The sequence below is a fragment of the Bidens hawaiensis genome, unplaced genomic scaffold (genome assembly GCF_021521415.1).
Source record: "Bidens hawaiensis isolate Kalapana, Puna unplaced genomic scaffold, B.hawaiensis_p1.1 tig00013262_1, whole genome shotgun sequence".
Taxonomy (NCBI): Eukaryota; Viridiplantae; Streptophyta; class Magnoliopsida; order Asterales; family Asteraceae; genus Bidens; species Bidens hawaiensis.
In genome coordinates, this window is record NW_027492122.1 from 522,808 (window position 1) to 544,506 (window position 21,699).

At 34.2% G+C, this 21,699-nt stretch overlaps 1 protein-coding gene across 1 annotated transcript in view; it reads right to left on the reverse strand.

Annotated features, from left to right (window-relative positions):
* Positions 1-10,530: 10,530 nt before the first annotated feature.
* LOC143543731 (uncharacterized) overlaps positions 10,531-21,699 on the reverse strand; it is a 93,255-nt gene continuing 82,086 nt past the window's right edge. Inside the window, exons 2-5 of the mRNA XM_077035987.1 lie at positions 16,862-16,911; positions 16,661-16,767; positions 11,052-11,086; positions 10,531-10,731 (exon numbers count right to left, since the gene is read on the reverse strand). Of these exons, the coding sequence (XP_076892102.1) occupies positions 10,664-10,731; positions 11,052-11,086; positions 16,661-16,767; positions 16,862-16,864 (213 nt within the window). The 5' untranslated portion in view covers positions 16,865-16,911 and the 3' untranslated portion in view covers positions 10,531-10,663. The remainder of the gene's footprint in view (positions 10,732-11,051; positions 11,087-16,660; positions 16,768-16,861; positions 16,912-21,699) is intronic.

Here is a 21,699-nt window from a genome sequence, read left to right on the forward strand (position 1 = left end):
TAAAATTCAAGATTTTCAACGAATTTAAGGTAAACTTATTTTTACTTCAAGTCTTCAAGTTTTATAAGTATAAATATTATTTTACTTATAACTCATATAATTTCATTTTAATATTACATATATGCAACAATCTAAATACTTACCATCTTTTAACATACCACATATATATGTATTACACATAAACATTGACAAACTGCAATGCCAGTCGATGTTTAATATGATCTATTATCATACTTTGTCTTCAATTAAGGATATATAGAAATGGGATTATGAAAATCAAACGGAGTTTGAGGTCAAACAAATAAGGAAATTGATTGAAAGAAAGTCTCTACTAAAATTTCATGGCAAACTAAATGGAATAAAGGTGTTTCAGAAAAAGTAAACATTTTTGCTTGGCGGCTTTTCCTTGATAGACTACCGACTAGAATCAATCTCTCAAATAAAGGGCTAGATGTGTCGTGTATTTTGTGTCCATTTTGTTCTAGAGACACTGAAAAGCCTGTTCATCTCTTCATATGTTGTGAGGTAGCTTCTATAGCTTGGCACTTAAGCCTTGTTCTTGAGTTTTTAACTAAGGAAGGAAAAGGAAAGGAGATGGAAGGCTAAGAAAGGGAAGGGAAGAGAATGAATTTTTTTTTTTTAATTAGATGTGTTCTTGAGTTTGAAGGAAATTAGAGGAAAGGATAACTATGTCAAAAAATAGTTATCCTTAGTAATCGTCCCATTTTTGGGAGGATAACTTATTGGGAAAATATATTAATTTAATCCCTCCTAACTCCTCATACTCATTTTCTTTCTATCCTAAAAAAAACTCAAGAACATCCATTTTTTAACTATTCTTGGTTTTCTTTTCATTTCCCTCCTTTAAAAAAACTCAAGAACAGGGCGTTATTGCTTTCTTGGCTTCATTTAGTCAGCCCGGTCACTATGGAACCTAAGAATGTTTATTCTTGGTTGTATCAAATTCATTTGTCATAAAAGAAGAAATCCTTGGTGGAAGGAATTCTTTTACTATGTGGTGGGTTATTTGAAAAACTTTAAAAAAGGCGATTTTTGAAGCGGACGACTTGAAGACGGAGCTTATTTTCGGGTCTATTTTACATTTCTCGTTTATTTGGGTTGTATCTAGGAACAAAAATGTACAAATAAGTTAAACCAAGTGGATCCAAAACCCTCTTATTTTCATGTAATTTTGTTTTTCGGTTGCTTGGTTAGATTGTTATAACTAATTCCAAAAACTTTATAAATCTTTACCGTTCAAAAAAAACCATTAATATTACTCATTTTCAACATGTATTACACACATATGAAATAAAACTACAACAGTCTCGTCCGTGAGTATTTCAAAATTTCATATATGCAACATGCATATTATATCGTTTTAACATACTACTTATATGTAGTATACATAAAATAAGAAAGCTTTATTCTAGTTGTCAATAGATTGTCTTTAAACCTTATATTTTTTTATTATTATTTGTGTTGAATAAAATTTAAAATATTTATTTTATATCATTTTGTTTACATTTAAAAAAATTAGGCTATGTATATCTAACATGAATATTGAGTGATGATAAATAAACTCGACGTTGGTTTTCTTATTGGTGATTCTTGTAGGTTGTAGCCTAGTTGTAACCACACAACACATGACCATACAACTTGTTGTGTGGTCCTGACAACGTAATGTGTACCACTTGCACCACCACTCTACCATGCAATGTAATGCCAGTGTTCTCTGATTTAGTTATTTATTTATATATATCTTTTTAAATTCATTTTCGGTATTAAATAATGTTGCTTTACCAATATAAAACTTCAAATGGAATAAAATCATAGTTCAAATGCACCAACATTGTGGAGGTACTACTTTATTTAATGTGAAAGGTCTAACAATATTATAATCTATAAATAAATGTATATGAAAGTTTAAAGTAATAAAACATATATGAATGTCAAACATATTGTTAAAATACACTAAGGGGTACACTGTCTGTGCGAAGTAAAATCAAACTAATTACATCAGTTTAGCATGCGTTTCTAATGGTCTAGTTATTCGCCTTGACTTTATTTTTTCCAAACCGGTATGGTTTTAGGTTCATGGTAGACTCCACATGGGCGTGATTGGTTAAGCACTTAAGCATTGAACCGCTACCATCGACATCGTTACATATGTAAAGAATTCGAATGGAAAACGAATAAGGCATTCTAGATGTAAAGAAATCAAATAGAAATCGAATTAAGGCATTTATCTAGTGTTGTAGTCAATTCCACATTGATTCGTCCAAAATCATCTTTTGGAAGGATGGCATGTCTAATGATGTGCTCCCCACCAACTCCATCTCTTATAACATGTTGTTGTTGTTGTTGTTGTTGTTATTATTATTATTATTATTATTATTATTATTTTCTTTAGTTAAGCACAATTTAAATCATAAATTGGTTGTGGCTTAATGGTAGAGCACTTATTTTATTAGTGAGAGGTAGGGGGTTCAAACCTCACTACCATCAATTTATATGAGAGATATGAGGGATGACCCTGGCTTGCTAGGGTTCGAGTCCTGATCTCACCCGGTTTTACCGGCTCCTCGCTGTCGTGCCGTTTGGCGGGCGTGGGGGTCGGGTTTTATCTGGTGAATCCCCCAATAGGTGGACCGCTAGGGGCTCCGTCCGTCCGGACTAGTGGCCGGCTCGGGCTACCTTTAGCCATTAGGGGCCGCGTACGGAGTACCCGGTGTTACTTAGTTGGCTGTTAAAAAAAAAAAAAAAAAAAAAAAAAAAAAAAAAGTCACAATTTCAGTCTCCGAAGTTTGTTCACGTTCTTACTTTTATTTAACAAAATTATTTAGTGGAGTTTAAAGTGATACGAAAATGAAGGACATAAAAAGACCCCAAAAAAAATCTTTTAGACTGAAAACAGGAATTTGAACAAGCCTTTGAGCAAGCACCGACTAAAACTATACATTTAACTTTTTTTTTCCTTTTTCAGTTGAAGATAAACATGTCTAAATTGATTAGGACATATGCAACGTTGACATAATTTAAATTAAGTTATGTTGATTATAAAATGCTTATAAATATACAAAATATTATTATATTTAACTGAGTATTGACTAATGTATTTATAAGATGGTATAATATCATTATATTCAGAGTCTTGTATTTCTTAAGTTGTATACGATTATATATAGTAGTGGTCTTGTGAATATAAAAACGGATTTGAATCTCAAGAACTATAGTTTATGAGCTAATATTATATTAGACAAAAAGACAACTTGCTAATTGAAAAGACCGATAAATAAGACATTAAATTAAATATAATAGTTTATTAGATAGAATAGAAATTGACATAATAGTTATGCAATAGGTTAGTACAACTAACAAACGATAACAATATTATTACAATAAGTAAATATAGAAAGTTATACAGAAAGTGAAGTGGCCTATTACGTAACATTAATATATGTAATATTTTCAAAGTGCATAAACCATTAGTTTTTGTAATATAAAACAACAATATGTTTATAACCCATTTTGGAGTGTAAGCGAGTCAAGCATCGTGGTTTACTCATAATTGGCTCCTTTAAAGCTTAAATTGAGTTTGCTCGATATTTACTTATCAAGCTTAAGTTGTCTTGCGATCCTAAACGAATAATTATTTAGGGTTTGGATCAAATACAAATAACTTGATCATGAAAAATGTACAAATATCTAGAGTAATTATGTTATTCATAAAGTAATTATTATTATTCTATAACTTTTGAACTAGATTAATTATTATTACACTATTTTATTTTTTACAACATAATTACTATACTTCAAAACTATAAATACTCTAGTTATTTGTATGTTTAATACCTTAATTTTATTTATATCGAAACTCACTCATTGTTATTTATATAACTTTTTATATTTAAAATAATAAATATTTATGTTTATATAATAGTCGTTTATGTAAAGTTATGATAAAATAATAGTATTATATGCTATTATATATATATATATATATATATATATGATGAGTATCATTACAGAACCCTTAAATTATTATTTGCACCAATTTAACGTGTTTGTTAAGCGTGTTTTCTTTAGAACCAATATTCAGAGAGTCATGAGAACTATATAAAAACACATGTACGTGGTGCTAGAGGATGTGGTGCTAGAGGTGCACAGAAAACCCGAACCCAGATGGTGCTAGTAGAGGTGCACAAACCGGTTTTTTTAAAAAAACCGGTTCGGTTATTAACCGGACCGGTTTTTTTTGGCCCGGAAAAAAACCGGTTCGGTTAATAACCGAACCGGTTAATAACCGGTTTTTTGCTGTCAAAACCCTAACCGGTCTAACCGGTTAGGACCGGTTTAGAAACCGGTTAGAACCGGTTAATAAACCGGTTTTTTTATTAACCGGTTTTTTTTATTAACCGGTTTTTTTTTTTAAATTTCGCGGTTTCAAATACGAATATTTGTTTTTTATATTTTGTACTTAATGAAGACCATTATTTTTTCACAGTATAAACAAACCGGTAACTACAAGGCAAAACGGTAACTACAAGGCAAAACGGACTGACCGAAGCCATTCTTTGCTTTCGTTGTTAGGGTTCTTTGCTTGGAAGATGAGTATGAGTGTGTGTTGGTGAATGTGTTTTCAACAAACCAAAGATTAAAAACACATAACTTTCATTTATAGTTTTTACATTAAAAATACAAACATTAAATCGTTATCGCATATTCGTAACTCAAAAATACAAACATTAAATCATTAACACTGAAGAAATCTCTGCCAAGAACTGTTGTTCATGATTTAACTCAAAAATACAAACATTAAATCGTGAACTAGCAGATGCTCCTGCTGTTCCCAATCGCAGTTTGTTCATGATTTGCCTCCATGTTTGCTGTTTCTTTAACTAAATTAGAAAAATCCAAATCAACAAGTAAATAAGAGCACATATTAGGAAAAAGAATGCTTAGACACGATTACATGAACAACTTGCTGTTTCTTACTCATGATTTGCCTCCATGTTTGCTGTTTCTTTAACTAATTTTCTTCGCTACCCCGATCCCGAGCTATTTCTTAGGTAATCGTCGTACGCGGCTTCTTCATCGGTCATTGGTTAAGTGTGTCCTTCATTGACCTCGTCTTCATACAAGCCCGCTTCATACTCCATTTCCCCCTCGAGTGAGCGTTGATGTTGTGCCCTATCTAAAGAGTCCAAGTAATCCTTGTAGCAAATCGACATCTCTATAGCTGGTGCAGTGAGTCGAGTCCTCCTAATCGATATAACCCTGCCAGAAACAGAAAAAGCAGACTCCGAAGCTACCGTGGAAGTTTGGACCGTTAGTAAATCTTTGGCCATGGCGGCGAGGATCGGAAACTCATCCTCCTTACCTCTCCACCAAGCCAGCAAATCAAGACTTCTAAATTCATCCGGAGTCATGTGTTTCACAAAGTTGGTACCACCATACCTTCCAAGTTCACTGCTTGGGGTGTTTACCTTTTGACGTTTACCGGCGTCTTCCCAAATCATGTAGTACATCCCCATTTCAAGGTCGGTTTGGGATTGGGATTGGGCAACAGCTCTTAACGAGTCATGAATTTGGGAAGACGACCCGTATTTTGTAAGGTAGACATCATACATGTTTGACAAGGTGGTGTTGAAAGCATTCTTTAAAGTTTGGCTATAATAGGGGTTTTGATCGTCGTTTAACCCTAGCTCATCACAAATTTTTTCTATTAAAGCTTCAACACCACCAACATTGATGCAAGGGTTTAACGCAGCAGCACATGTCAAAACAGCGGGTAGTTCTTGAAAATATTTTCTAAATTTTTCTTTCATTTTTACACCCATATCAAAATAAGGTGCACCCCTACAATGAAGTTCACTCAACTTTGTGCACATGACAGCAATTTTTGGTAAAGCAATGGGGCTTGTTGGATAGTAAACCCCGGATAAACTAGTTGTGCAAGATTTAAAAATTTGAAGGACCTCCGTAACGATCTCAATCAATAACCAGTTTCTAGGATCGTACGGTGCACATTTACCCCTACTTGACAAAATTTGATGAAACGCAATTAATGATTCTTTTTGTTGGATGACTTTCTCAAACATATTACAAGTCGAGTTCCATCTTGTTGGACAATCCCAATTTGGCCCCAACCATTGACAATTAGCTTCTACACAAAATTTTTTGTATCTTGAAAATGTTTTATTGTTACTAAAAACATCTCGTAACATTCTTTTAAAATTGTTTCTTTGCGTTTCGATCACGTTTAACCCATCTTGCACGGCCAAGTTGATAATATGTGCAATGCATCGGCTATGAAAAAACGCTCCATCACAAATAGGTTTATACTTTAATTTTAAATGGCCAACCGCGGCCGTATTGTTGGACGCGTTATCAAACGAAATTGAAAAGATTTTATGTTCAATCTTGTATTGTCGAATGACTTTATCCAAGATTTGAAATATATTTCTACCCGTGTGCGGGTAATCAAACAATTGAAACGCAACGGTTCGTTTCATCATTTGCCACGACTCGGGGTCAACCCAATGAGCCGTCACACAAATGTATGAGTCGGGCGAACCATGAGGTACCGACCACACATCCGTTGTTAAGTTTACACCAGTTTGTAAGTTTGAAAAGTATGAAATTTGTTCGGATTTAGCGATTTTCCATGCTTTAAGACAATCTCTTCTAAGGGTCGAACGACTTACGTGTTGGTAGCGTGGTTGAACATAGTTTTGCATCATCTCCGTGAATTGAGGGTTGTCGAAGTGGTTGAAAGGAAGTGTTTGTTGAATCACAAAGTTTGAAAACTGTTGACGTACCGCTTCAACGTCGTACGTAAACACCGCTCCTTGATTCGTCATCTCCGGCTGCGAACTACTTCCCGATTCGTCCTTCAAGGCCTTGCAAAAGGGCCTTTGTACATGCCCTTTTAAAGTGGAGTTTGCATCTTTGCCATAAAACTTCAAACAATGTTTGCATCGAGCTTTTTGGCTACCGTTAGACATTTCGCATAGGTCGAAATGTTGCCAAACATCATGGTTTCGTTTCGTGGGGATGACCCGAACGACCGTTTCTCCCGTGTTCGAGGCACCCATGTTGACGGATGAAGCAGCACTTTGGGAGGCCATGATAATCGACTACGAAATAAGAGTGGTATACTCGAGTATGAAATAAACGACTACGAAATAAGAGCGTATGGAGTGGTAATGTGGTATAATTGAGCGTGAGATAACAAAATAATCGCGTATGAAATAAACGTTTAGAGCGTTTGGAGTTGTATAATCGAGTGTGATCTAACCAATACCCAACCTAAACTATATATAGATGTTTGTGGGGGTAAAATGGTAAAAAAAAAAAACGGTCCAAAAACAAAAAAAACGGTCATATAGCCGTTATAAACCGGTTTTTTTATAAACCGGTTAACCGGTTTTTCCATAACCGGTCAATAAAAATAACCTGTTTTTCCATTAACCGGTTAACCGGTTTTTCCATAACCGGTTAATAAAATAAACCGGTTTTTCCATTAACCGGTTCGTTAACCGGTTTTGGATCTAGAACTTGTAACCGAAAGACGAACCGGCGGTTTCTAAACCGGTCAAACCGGTTTTTAAAAAACCGGCTTTCGTAAAAACCGGTTTCCGGTTTAAACCGGTAAACCGGTTCCCCAACCGGTTTTTTTGGCCATCTCTAGGTGCTAGAGGACGTGGTGCTAAAGGTGGACAGAAAACCCGAACCCAAAAGCGAACTAGAAAAGAAAACCTAGAACCGGGTTTTTAATACCTGAACCCCTACCCAAACCTACCCGTAGGGTACGAATAGGGTATGCATTTCAGTACCGAACCCCATACCCTGATTCAGACCCGATTTGTACCCGGTAATACCCGAAAACCTGAATCCGTTCCATACCTAGAACCGCGTTTTTCAAATACCGGAAAGCGGGTTTTTCAAATACCTGAAAAATACCCGTAAAAATAATCCTAAAAGGTGTAACCCCTTAAAAATCTAATATATACCCGAAAAAAAAAGCCCGAAAAACCCGAAAAGAGTTTTTTCAATACCCGGAAATAGGGTATTCAAATACCCTATTTTAGAATACCTGGTTCTATACCCGACCCGAACTTGATATATAGTGTATGGTTTTCAAAGGCATACCCGAACCGGGTATTACCAATACTCGATTTTCCAATACCCGGTCATACCCAAACCCGATTCCATACCCGAAACCGAGTATTCGTAAAACCTGATTTGTGCACCTCTATGTGTGCAATGATAATTTAGCTTGAGAGACGCAAATAGGTGAAATACATGATATTTGTGTTACGTTTTGCATATAAAAGACGTACAAATGCGTTATGCTGTAGAAACTCTATAAAACAATACACTTAGGACCACCAAAATTTTATTAATTAAAAGATTGATTAATTAATCGATAAATTAATAATTATTAATTTATATATTAATTAATATTTTATTAATTTATAGTAGAATGGACTATAGAAAAAATAAATGTATTAGATGCAATGAATCTTGCAATTTCAGCATGGACTATGGATGTTCGTGCAAATACAACTGCGAACTGCTTTCGTCATTGTAAACTTCGATCAACAGATAACATGACTTTTGAGAACTTAGATGAAGGTGGTGAAAGCACTCAAGAACTCCATAATTTGATCAAAGAGTTGGGTTATCGCAATGCAATGGATGTCGAAGATGTTCCGACTCATCCAGAAGAAAAATGTAGTTGCACAGTTGTTGACTGATGAAGAAATTATTGAAAGCGTTATTGGAATTAATAAAGATGATATCGATGAAGAAGATGATGCAAGTTCTACAATGGAGCCCCCTTCACGAAACGAAGCTATTAAGCAATCACATTGAACAATTTCTTGTTGAGTTATGAGAAAACAACACCAGAAGTTCTTACCATGCTAAGGAAAATTAGAGACGCGATTCAAGGGGAAATTGATTTCAACAAAAAACAAAAGACAATTGAGTCATTTTTCAAGAACCCTTCATAAATCATTCATGTAATATGCTATATATAAGGAATTATTGATTTATATTTTATATGGGGACTAAAGAAATTATCAAAAATGTATTATCTTATAATTTTAGCGAATTATTAATTTAGCATCCTCTCCCCGAGTCGGGACCGGCAAAAAATATTATCTTAGAGAGTTTATTAAATAGTCAAGTATTAATTTATCAAGTTTCTACTGTATAGTTATCATAGTTTTCAACGTATTAGTTATCTGGTTATGAAAACACGAACATATGTTCGCAAAGAGAAGACATGAAAGTTATTGCTCATCATCACAAGGATCTAAATTACAATGTTTCATAAAAATAAGAAGGCATATAAAATAGTGGGAAAATAACTTTAGGATATAATATTGCCCTTGACTACTACTTTAAAATAAATAAGAATTTATTCTTAATACAACATTGGAGTGATTCAACCAACACTTGCCTTATAAAAAAATGAAAAAAGACCTAGGAGGTTATCCATGCATGTTTTCTTACAAATAACAATTATAAACATATGTTAACTTAAGGAACTTAAAAACAATGGCATATTTATTTGTCTTTTTTCCTAATAAAACATATTTAAATATTTATTATATATTACTTTGTATAAAGGTATCATTATTAGTTGTTAGTTGTTTTAATTTAACATTTTATACAACAAAACCATCATTAAAGACAACTAATAAGATATAAAAAGCCATTTAAAGAAAGCAAAGTCGACTATAATTTATTCATGTTCTTACCCGCTCCTAATGATCTTGATTAGTGCTTCATTAGATTAGTTTATAGCAAATGACGATTTAAGCAATATTTACAAGTCAATGATGGCATCCTTTGAAATGACATTTTTGCCCTCCAATTTTCTATATTTTTTGTCACTGTTGGGAAGGCCTACTCAGTCTTTTTTTAAGTAGTATACATGATAAATATCTTGGATCTCGTTTGTCATTGCTTACTAAAAAGCCAGGGGCATTATGGTAATCTACCATCATATTTAGAGAATGGTATCGTGCTATACCATCAAATCTAACGAAAGATCCGATGGTTTATTTTGAGTTAAGTTTTCCTTTTCATTGACCATGTGTCCACAGAATCAAGAAAAGTTTCGTTCCCATTTCAACACAACTTTTAGGATATGTTTCCAAAATAAGAAATATAACGGAATATTTACAGAGAATCATGAGGGCATTATTAAACGACCCAACACATAGTAGAAACTAAGAGATTTAGTTATACAGTTAATCACACTATGTATGATAAAGAGGATAGAATATGTACAAGTTCGTTTCATACAAAAGTCATTTTGAGCATAAACGCTTAAACGTAATGCAGACTAGACATAGTGACAGGATGAAAGAGACACGATTGTATACATGTGATTACACCGTCTTATGACTCTTAATTAAAACTAATTATGTATTGAACGACACATGAGTAACTTGTGCTTTTAATCATAATTGAGATATTGCTGACTGGACCCAACCAGTACTATACATCATCCATGTTTTGGTTCATCTAGATAAGTATAGTGGTTGTATTCAAGGAACAAAGTTAAAACAAATCTTTACTAATACAAAGGAAACTTGAACAAAGTTACAGGAATCAATTACCAACAACGGTGAAATGTCACTTAAAAAAATATGATCGACACGCCCATTGTGAAGCACCCAAACGCCACCCACGGGCTCAACCGTTCACCTGTTTCAAATGTTAACACAATTGAGACAGCACATATATTACAGATAGATAGACATTGTACGTGGAAACTTGATGTGAAAAGTATTATTGCAATAGAGCATGTTTCAATCATGTAAAATAAGTGGAACCCATATCACAGCTCATTTTCCTATAAGACAACAAAGATGAAACCCACAATAGAGATATAGCCAAAATGAATAGAGCCCGTAATGCCTTAGAATTGTCTCAACATAGATTGGTTGTTCTAGCAGGTTGTGCTTCTAAACAGGGTACTTCAATTAAAGCATGATGCCAAAAAATTATGGCCATTAAAAACTTACCTATTCTTGCAGCCTTCCAAAAGAAACCCCGAAACCTGCCAAACAACGGGAAAGTTACTTGATTAGCAACAATCCAGCAAAACATATAGAAGAGGGCCTTGAGTTATGATATGCAACTTTAATAATGCTGGGCACTGATTTCAAACTTAGGATACTAAAACTATGAAAACTTAATAATTCCAAAATGCCCCATTTTTCCGGTAACCATGAGAACACGTTACTGGAAAACTCACAGAACCCACCAATACCCTGCTAACCAATGGAAACTGATAAAGTGCGCGCACCGCTGGGCATGTGGCCTTTAAAAAATTATATAGACACGTCAATCAAATTTTCACACTTTTTTAATTACATATCTGAAGCGATAAAAATGAAATGATCACTAATTTTTGCCATTTCAAGAAATGTTCAATGGTTGAGATGAGTAACATTTATTCCAAGAAACTGTTTTTCTAGTTCATCCTTTGGTTAGAAGTGACAAGTAATGCTGGTTATGTTGATAAAGAATGAAAGGCAGTGATGTAATTGATACTATTTTTTTGTTCAAGCACAGGGCAAAAGTGTAAACACATGGACTATTTTGTTTATTTGACCACAACCAAAAAAACTTGTCTACCCTTATGCACAACCTAACTGCGCCTATAATAATATCTAGAGAACATATAAAACTAAATGATAAAGATATTATGCTTACAAAAAAATTATCATCAATAAACTTTACTTACTAAACCCCAATATATCCTCAAAAGATTCTGGTAAGTGGCAAATGTACACAGATACATAGAGAATCAGAAATAACAGCATAAATGACTATCTGTTAAACTATGATTAAACAACTTGTACATTTTTAGTGGTGTAAGAGAAAAAGGCGCAATTATGCAATCTGAACTACTTCATCTTTTTAAAACATATTTCAAGAAGTTGAAGGTGTACAATCCACATAGAGCTATGTATCATAAACAACAATGTACACAAAGTACAAAACTCCTCTAAGTAAGGTTTGATTAAGTGATATTAGAAGAATGGTGCACTGGTGGTATTGTGGACATCATGTGCAGCTACTCTAATCCAAAAGTAGCCTGATTTCAAGTCAACTTTAAACCCGGGAAAGTGAACTCAAATGTGTAAAGTAATTCAAGAAATCTAAGTGCACCTGCTTAAAGATTTGAACCGATAAATACCCAAAACAAATTACAACAAGCCTCAAGAACAAATCTGCAAATGAATGATATACCCTACATCTTCCACTAGAAACCTTCAATCATGGTGTCACAGGCAAGACTACTCTCATTAATTAAGTTACAAACAAACATACCCAATAAAATCTCACATATGGCATGTAGGGCGTGGAAGGGTGGTACTAGTGCAAAATCTTACCCTACCCCATGTGAGAGGCTGCTCCAAGCAGAGACACCCCCGGCTCTAGGAACCCTTTTCTTTTTTTGTTTTATTGTAAACCAGATAAACATAAATTATGAATAAAAGAGGGGAAGAAATAACGGCAAGGCATAAAGTTCTCAAAATACGTAGAAAGTGGAACAGGATCGCAATTCGCTAGGTCCCTAAAATTCAGTAAGGAGGGGGGGGATGGACTCATTTCGGATAGCTCCTCCAGTACAATGTACCAGGTAAACTTGGTGCTATTTTTCTACATCAAACTTCATAAGTAACTTCAAGACTTCAAAGTTCAAAGCAGTTACTTCAAAAGTCAAAACAGATTATATAACTTAAAAGTTAAAACTTTAAAAACATAAATGGTAAAACTTAAAAGTACTTAAAAAGACATGATTAACATCAAGAAGGCTTCATGTGCGAACGGGTATCCACAATTTCAAGAAATGATAACTACAATAAGAAAGGCTTCCGAAGGTTATAAAGCGACATCTAGTGAGTAAGCAAGAAGCGTTCTCTAGATAAGTATGTAAAGAGATGTGGAGAAGGAACTAACACCATTTAAAGATACATGGTACTCACAAGGTCTTTCTATTGTATCCGATGAGTCAACAAATATAAGAAGTTGATCAATGTTCTTGGGTGGAGAAAACAAGAAAAGCAATTGTGGAAATACTAACCCAAGCGATTGAATATGTCGGCTCAAGTAACGTTCTCAATGTCATGATGGGCAACACAGCCAATTGTAAAGCCGCAGAAAAGAAAATCAAAAAGGTATACAAGCATATTTTTTGGTCACCATGTTGTGTGCAAACAGTTGTCAAGTATTTTTTGAACCATGGACAAACTTTATCCATTTTTAAAGACAATTCAAAGTTGGAGCTATTAAAGGTTGCAAAAACTCAAGTTGTTTCACTACATTTTGTTGAAGAGGTTAACCCTTTGTAGAGGAGACCTTTCAACACATAGTCTGATATAAACTAAGAACTTGCTCCACATTAGATTCAGACCCCGCCCTTTGACCCAAGACCAAGTCAGTTTAAATTTAGAAAGTGAGGTGGGGGAAACCCACAAAGCCAGGAGGTGGGAAAACTGTTCCCATCATTCTTTTTAGTTCATGTATTCGGTGTTACGCTGTGTTCCCGAGTTCATTTAACTCAAGAAAAGGAAAGGAAAAGAATCATTTTCCTTTATTTTCCCTTTCCTTCCAAATCGGAAGGAAAGTTATCCATCCCATTTTACTCTTTAAAACACACTACTTTCTTTTCCTTTCCTTTCCTTTCTTCTGTTATGTGAATCTCTGGAACACACCAAAATTAGCTTTCTCTTCATAAAAAACTCAGGAACACACTTTATCCATTTTTTCCCTTCCTTTCCTTTCTCCCCATAACTGAAACTCGAGAACACAGTGTAATTTTTCTTTGTTTTGTTATTTGTTTATCTGAATTTATATTGTAATCAGTTAATCGCCCTTTCTTAAATCGGACCTACTTAATTATCAAACCTACGTTAACAACTTTCGATTTCCCAGCCAATTAGCAAACGTTAGAGCTTGGCTAGATTCTCTGGTATCTTACTTACAAGAGGGTATTACAGCACTCAAAATCCAGAATTCCATTGTTCATGTTCGGAATAAAGATATACAAGCCGACTTGAAATGCAGGGACTTAACCAGCCGATTCCCTTACTCTCGACTTAAGGTCAAGTCGTTTCTTTGGGCAGTAAGTATTGATACGGACCTGATATGGATCCCACCCCTTGACCTACGATCAAGTCAGATTTAGTTTAAGAAATGGGGTGAGGAGAAACCCACAAAATCAGGAGGTGAGATAACTGTTCCCATCATTCTTTTTAGTTTTTTGTGTTCATGATATTTTCCTTTGTTTATTTGAGTGTATCTTGTTATCAACGAATTGCCATTCTCTACAAAGGATTAACCTCTGAAACAAAATGTAGTGAAACAAATTGAGTTTTTGCAACCGTTAATAGCTCCAACTTTGAATTGTCTCTAAAAATGGATAAAGCTTGTACATGGTTCAAAAAATACATGCCAATCGTTTTTTCACCTTTATATGTCTTGTAGCAAAACAAAACTCATTTGCAAAGTCTTTAAAAACCAAGTTTAATGGTGACCGAAAAATGTGCTTGTAGACCTTTTCGATTTCCTTTCATGTGGCCTTACAATTGGTTGCGTTGTCCATCACGATACTAAGAACATTACTTGAGCCGACAGATTCAATCGCTTCGGATAAAATTTCTACAATTGCTTTTCATGTTTTCTCCACCCCATAAAAGTCTAATCTTTGAGATACATGAACATAGAACTACAGTTGTTTATGGAAAGAAACACCTTGTGGGTACCATGTATCTTAAATGGTGTTGGATCCTTCTCCACATCTCTTGAGATGCCTTTCCTATTGCATTTATCATAATTTGAAATTGACGCAAAACATTAACGGGAATCCCATTTGCACGTAAAGCCCTCATGATTTTTAAATCAACCGTGCGTCTGTCCATTATAGAAAAAGATTATCGGAATCTTAGCTTAAATTATTTTTTTTTTTCACTACAACGCTTTTTAATGATTTAGAAGCTCCCAGCTTCTCGGCCTCTTTCACCCTCTTTTGCAACCGTTCGCAGTTGTCTTGGCCTTTGACTAAAGCAAGACGCCTTTTAATATAAGCTCCCCACTCCCCTTAAAAAAATGGAGCGACAAAAAATAAGTGTATTCAAGTGTAGAAACTAGTAAACTTATTATTGCATTGTTTACAAATCCACACTTTTGCAGTTCCTGGGCTTTTACTACTACCAGCACTTATCAAATTAACTTTTATCATCATCATCATTCTTATCATCATCATCGTACTCAGTATATCCCACCAATAGCAAAGCTATGGTAGGGTCTGAGGAGGGTAAGATGTAAACAGCCTTACCTCTACCCTTTAGGAATAGAGATGCTGCGTCCGGTGAGACCCCCGGCTCAATAGTAGTTTTGCATCAAGCCTTGGACATAAGGCACATAAGGCTCAACCATTGGGACACTGCCGATTGGTGCATGTACCCTTGTCTTTCGGCTATCAACGCCACCACATGATGCCTGATTAACCTTCCACCACTTTTAACGTTATTTTCACAAGATTAGTAAAATAACGTCAAAATTAGTGCAATTTCACTGTTGCCCATCCGAGGGTAGACAAGGTGATAACCGAAAGGAATTACTAAATAACTTAATAAAATTGATATGACTGCTACAGATGGTCCAATACTAAATAAACGAGTATCTCCTCTAAATGGAAGAATATTCTCAATTCCAACAAGTAAAAAGAAAGTCAAAAGGGGAGATATTTCCTTATTTCGAAACGGTTGATTATGAGATATTTCGATTTTTTATTCAATTTTTATTTGATTGAGTTGTGTATATTTCGATACATATAAAAAATACCCCAAATCGTTTTTTTTATACTTGTTCCATATAGTCTGCTTTTTTATACTTACACATATATACATCATATGCGCGCACCGCAAGCAAGGCGAATTAACTTTTATATGCATTAACTTTTATCATATAAAGGCTTATTATCTACTGTAATTGGTGGTCGTCGTATACCTAATTTAGAAAGTAACAAAATATAATGATTCAATCACTGTAGTATTTTGCCTACAAATAAAAATAAAGTAACCAAGGAAAGGGAAAAAGAATAATTTGTTGGCCAGGTATATCTTGCGACTGATGTAGGCTTGAATACGAAAACCAAAATGCATTCGTACCACGTTTTAGTACGTGCAATCCAAAACAAAAAACGTAACTAACACAGCGAACCATGTAACTATGAGAAAAAAAGACAAAAGTGGCTACGACTAAGGCTAGAGAAAAGTGGGAAAAGCCTAAGGTTCCAAGGCAAAACTAAGACAAAACCCATGCAATTCCCTAATCATCCATGAGATTAATTCGTCGTTTCCACACACACTTATCCTCGATCATGCTCTCAGAAAGGTGCAACTCTGACAGTACTTATTACTCCCATTAATAATGTTTGGCACTGGTTTCAAAAGGCTATACATATTGTATAAGACTAGCTATGAAAAGTTGAAGACCTAATAATTGTGAAATGCTACCCTTTGCCCTAAAACTTTTTTAGCGTAGTTTCTAATCAAACATGATCACCATAACCTAATGAGATTGAAATTAGGGTTTTGGCATAGATAATAAGACTGACCCTGTTTTGTGTTCAAGTATGGCGGGAAACTGCATCTTGAGGAAGGTACATGTGCAGATGACCAGCAGCACCACCGTCAGAAACGAATGGAAATTGAATAACGCCGACTGTACATGTAATTAATAATAATAATAATAATGTACTACATGTAGATGAACTGAAACGTGACTTCAGAGGATTATTGAGAGAGAGTGAGTTTACCATGGCTTTTAGAAGCTCCGGAATTAGGGTTTGGGCTTCGATTCAGATTTCTTGTCTACAGGAAAATAATAATGGTAAAAGGTTTATAAAGATGTAACCCAGCTGCGTACGGCTTGCAATGCGCAAAGGACAAGCCAAAGGTGCATGGTACCTGTTAATTTGTTTCCCTTTCAAACTGTTCACGATTCATTTTTAGTAAAATGTTTATTTTCAAATTTATTAGTTAATTTTTAAGTTTACCCTCACACAAATTGAATCATTGAAACTTTTTTAAATTTTGTGTTTTTATATATGTCAAGGGCATTATTGTAATTTGTTAAGCAAAAAATGCAATTATTCAAACTTTCTTATATTTTGTGTTTTTCAAACCATGACACTTGTAGAGTGACGAAGGGAGTAGTATTTATGCTTCCATCTATCATCTATTTTTAAGTAAAATTTTAGATCAAGTTTGATTTTGGTTGTTAACCAAAATTAGTAGAAACCGAACCGAAAAACTAACCAAAAAAAACCAAACGGGTTGATCAAAATTTGTTTAACTAATAACTTAACTAAACTGTGCACACCTCCAAGTGGTGGTTTATGACGGTGTTAACACCTTTTAACCGTTACGTGTATTTAGGGTTAGTAAATAAACATAAGATAGTATTTATTATAGAAGACATTCTACGAGGATCAAAATAAATATTTATAAAGTGAATGGTAAGTTGAGAAAAAAACGAGAAGTAACACAAGATTTACCAAAACATGAAGTACTAAAATGTTAAAAATTAAAATTTAAGGGTGAAAATTTGAAATGTGTTTGACACTTTTAAAAAAAATGTTAAAATGAGTATGAGAAAACCATTTAAATAATAAAATGTTAACTGTTTAAATAACTTGTGATAATCGTGTTTTTATAAATGAAGGAATTGTGTCGGATCATGAGAATGAAAATATTTTAAAGTAAGTGAATGAGTCAAACCATAAAACTTTGATTTAAATGAAATCAAGTAAATAAAAAAAATGAATAAACGGTTTTTTTTTCCGGTGAGTTGGGCTTCCCATGAGCCTTTCATGACATTTTATTTTCCCAACATGTTTACATACTAAAATAACTTTGTGAGTTGGGTGAGCTTTCCATGACATTTTATTAGCTCATCTAAATAAAATAACATCAATTTATGAGTCGGGCCTTCTATAAGCATTCCATGGCATTTTAAATGGCCCAACTAATTAACGAATTAACAAGACAATTCAATTAGTCGGCCCATGAGCGTTACATGACATTTTAACTGACCTAACTAAATAACGAATTAATGAATTTAAATTTGGTTAGTTGGAGCATCCCGTGAATCACCACGTATGATTAGACTCCAACAAAAACATATGTATCAAAACCGGTTGAGAAATGGATAGTTAGAGTGCCCATGGGTTTTCCCATGAATTTTTCACCCAACTAAACATTTTTTTTAAATAAAAAATACAATATCTGGAATTTTCGAATTTAGCCACGAACCACCGTGAATTCGGTTTGTAAATAAGGAATGTAACCGTTTAACTAGTTACGTTGACCGCTTAAAGTTCCGGTTGTATGACAATTGTTCCGCTTTGGCCTATAAGCTCGAGTATTGTGGTCGGGTTATCCTCTAGGTAAGGAATAGCGTCTTTCCTTTGATTCTCGGAATCGTTTTGCCAAGGCCCAACTCACAATACTCTCCCCCCTTCCAGTTTCAACATGAACTTGTCATACTCCCATGCTTTAAGGTGCGATAGTAACAAAACAAGGGAATTCTTAAGGAATTTCCCCAAAATAAAAACAATCTACTAATTTATTAGATAAAATATTTTTGAGAATGAGGCATAGCCTCGGAGTTTGTGTGTATGTGATAAAATAAATAAATAAATAAGTTGTGAACACATAAAAATAGAACACAATACGTTGTCAAGTAAGCACGTATAGGGTCCTAAGCATGTTATTAAGGCATCTTTAACGACCTAGCTTACAACCGTCGGCTCTTATACCAATCTTTTACACCCCAATCTATGGTGGGAATGTCGGGGTGCGAACCATTGGTTCACAGCTCACAAGGTACTATCACGCAATATAATATGACAATATCTACTAAATTATTTTTTAATAATCAAAACATCATCCAACTACATCAATTTCAAAAGAAATACAATTCAAAAAATCAATAGTCTTCATTAAATTTTAAATCTTAAGGTATCTTTAAGTGTTCTTCACCTAGCTTCACACCAACTGATAATCTGGATATGCGTAGAAAATAGCATAATTTTGTCAACACATGGTTGAGTGAGAAAATCACAAGATTTGTTACAATAGTATATATAATAAAAGGCAAAACTGTTATTGTGAATGTAAAACAATCAAACCTTGAGTAAATAAAAGCGTCAGTCGACCAAGTCTCACGGACTATGAATACTATGACAGTCGTATGATCATACTATAATGTGATTATGTTGGACCCCTCCGAATTACTAGAATCAAGTAATCAAGTAACAGTTAGTCATTTAATTGAATACACGCATAATATATGACAGTTTGCTAGTTTGTATAAAATAATATATAAATACTGTAAGTATGCATACATCCCCAAGTTGTGTTTGAAAACAGTAAATTAAAAGGGGGAATGACTTCTCACCTTATCACTTTAACGAGATCATAAAGTAATAAGAATAACAAGTAATCAAACTTTAAGGCGCTGATTGGGATAAGCCAAATAGACCTGAAACTTAAAATAATAAACTAGAATTAAAACCGATAAAATAGCCGCTGGAATTGATCTAAATGGACATATAGAACTCTGGTTATGATATTTTCAGTAAATTAGCGAGCTAGTACTGACCAGAATCTGAACAACGAGTCAGGAGTCGGATTTTGGTCAGTACACTCAAAATTTGATTTTGAACAAAAAAAAGTCTTCTGCATCAAAAGCTAGTTCCGACCAGAAGATAGAGATATTAACAAGTCAATTAAGCTTGACTAGAACACCCTTAACGGGTTGGGATCAAATTGACCACTGAAACTCCGTCAATTAGTAAAAATGTTTGAGGGATTTTGTCTATTGAATGAAAATCTATAAACTACAGAAGACAGCTTACCCAAACAAGATGAGGAACTATGGAGAAATCGTAGTCAAAGATGTCTTGAATTTCAAAGTCAACAAACCTTGAACAAGCTTGTTAAATTAGTGAAGATTAGGATGCTTGAAGGAGGAATTTTTAGTGGAAGAAAGCTTGATGACGGCTGAGACGGTCACTTTAGGGTTTAAGGGAAGTATTACTATGAATAATACATAGGTTAGATGGTTTAGTTAAGCATTTGATCGATTAAAAAAACCGAATTATGCATTAATGACCAAAATAAGATCTTTTGATAAATAAAATATCAAGGAATTAGTGGGTAATGAACCTAGGAATTGAACTATACTATATTACTTTTCTTGGGGCTCAAAATTCGGGATTTGGGCTTGATTAGGAATGATTTAGCACTTAAAACGAATTAATGAACCAAAATAACAAACAAATCTGCACAGACACTTGGCCGCGCTACGCGGCCCGGTTAGACCACTCTCCCCGCGCGGCGTGGCATTGGGGTGTGTCAAGCACTTTTCCATTTTTTCATTTTTAGTCCCTGAAGTTCCAAAAATGCATTTTTAGCCATTTTAAGCAATTTTAAAGGTTTCTAAGCATTCTTTGATAAGTTTTTAAGTTATTATAATATAAAATTAATTAAACCACGTTAAATACTAATAAGTACAAGGTTTTATTAATACGAAAGATTCGAAATATATTCCTGAGTCGGGCAAATGAATACAAAATTAATTACGAAAAATCCGAGATGTTACATGATCTGGTCTCACTAGATAGTTTTACTTCGAGGGAGGTGAAAGGCGTACTGACTCTGACTACTATCAACGATGTGATTAGGGGGAATAACGCAAGGACTTTCTTGGGCCTAACTAAGAAAAGAGAACAAGAGAAGAAAAACAAAAGCAAATACTTGTTATCTACTAATTTTATTATTCATCAACTTTATATAATAACCACATATTATTATCAAACTTTCATTATCAACCGCATGTGTTTTGCCATTTTTCAACGCATACATTCTATTGTTTGCTTTACCATTTCAGTTGCAAACGTTATTCATAAACTGTCTAGGACTCCTCAACTCCCTCATTTGTTCGTCGCGATCATCAAATAAGGTACCCATCTTCCCTTGTCGTTGTTGTCTCTGTATTATGCTAACTAAGTAGGCCGTAATTGTCCTTTGGTCATGTTTAGAGTACAAATTTAGGTGAAGATGGTTTGTGTTTATAGATTTAAATTATTTACTTAGCATTTCTTTTTATTTTTTTTTAAATTTTTGAACGACATCCTCCACGATATTGAAACCATTTCCTAATGGCTCTTTTCTTCATAATGTGAAACCAAATTCCTTCCTCCATTTTATTTGTTGATTGATTTGTGGAGGTGTTTTTGAAGTATGTGACCTACCCAATCAAGTTTATTGAGTAAACCCCGTTCACCCACCAGGCCACCCTTAGTCTACCACGATCTACTATGTGTGAGGCCCACGGTCTACATGCGTGAGCCTGTAACAAAGAACATTAATTATAATATTTTTTTTGAATATACATGATCTTTAGAGGTGTCATTATATCTAATAACATATGAACATTTTCTCAAAGCAACACACTATAAAGATCATCATATCAATACTTTGTTAAATATCAAAGAAAAAATAGCATTTAAGAAAGTGCCAATGATAAAGATGTGCATGCTTCATATATACCAACTCAAACCAACGAAGAATTTAGATTTATTGCAAA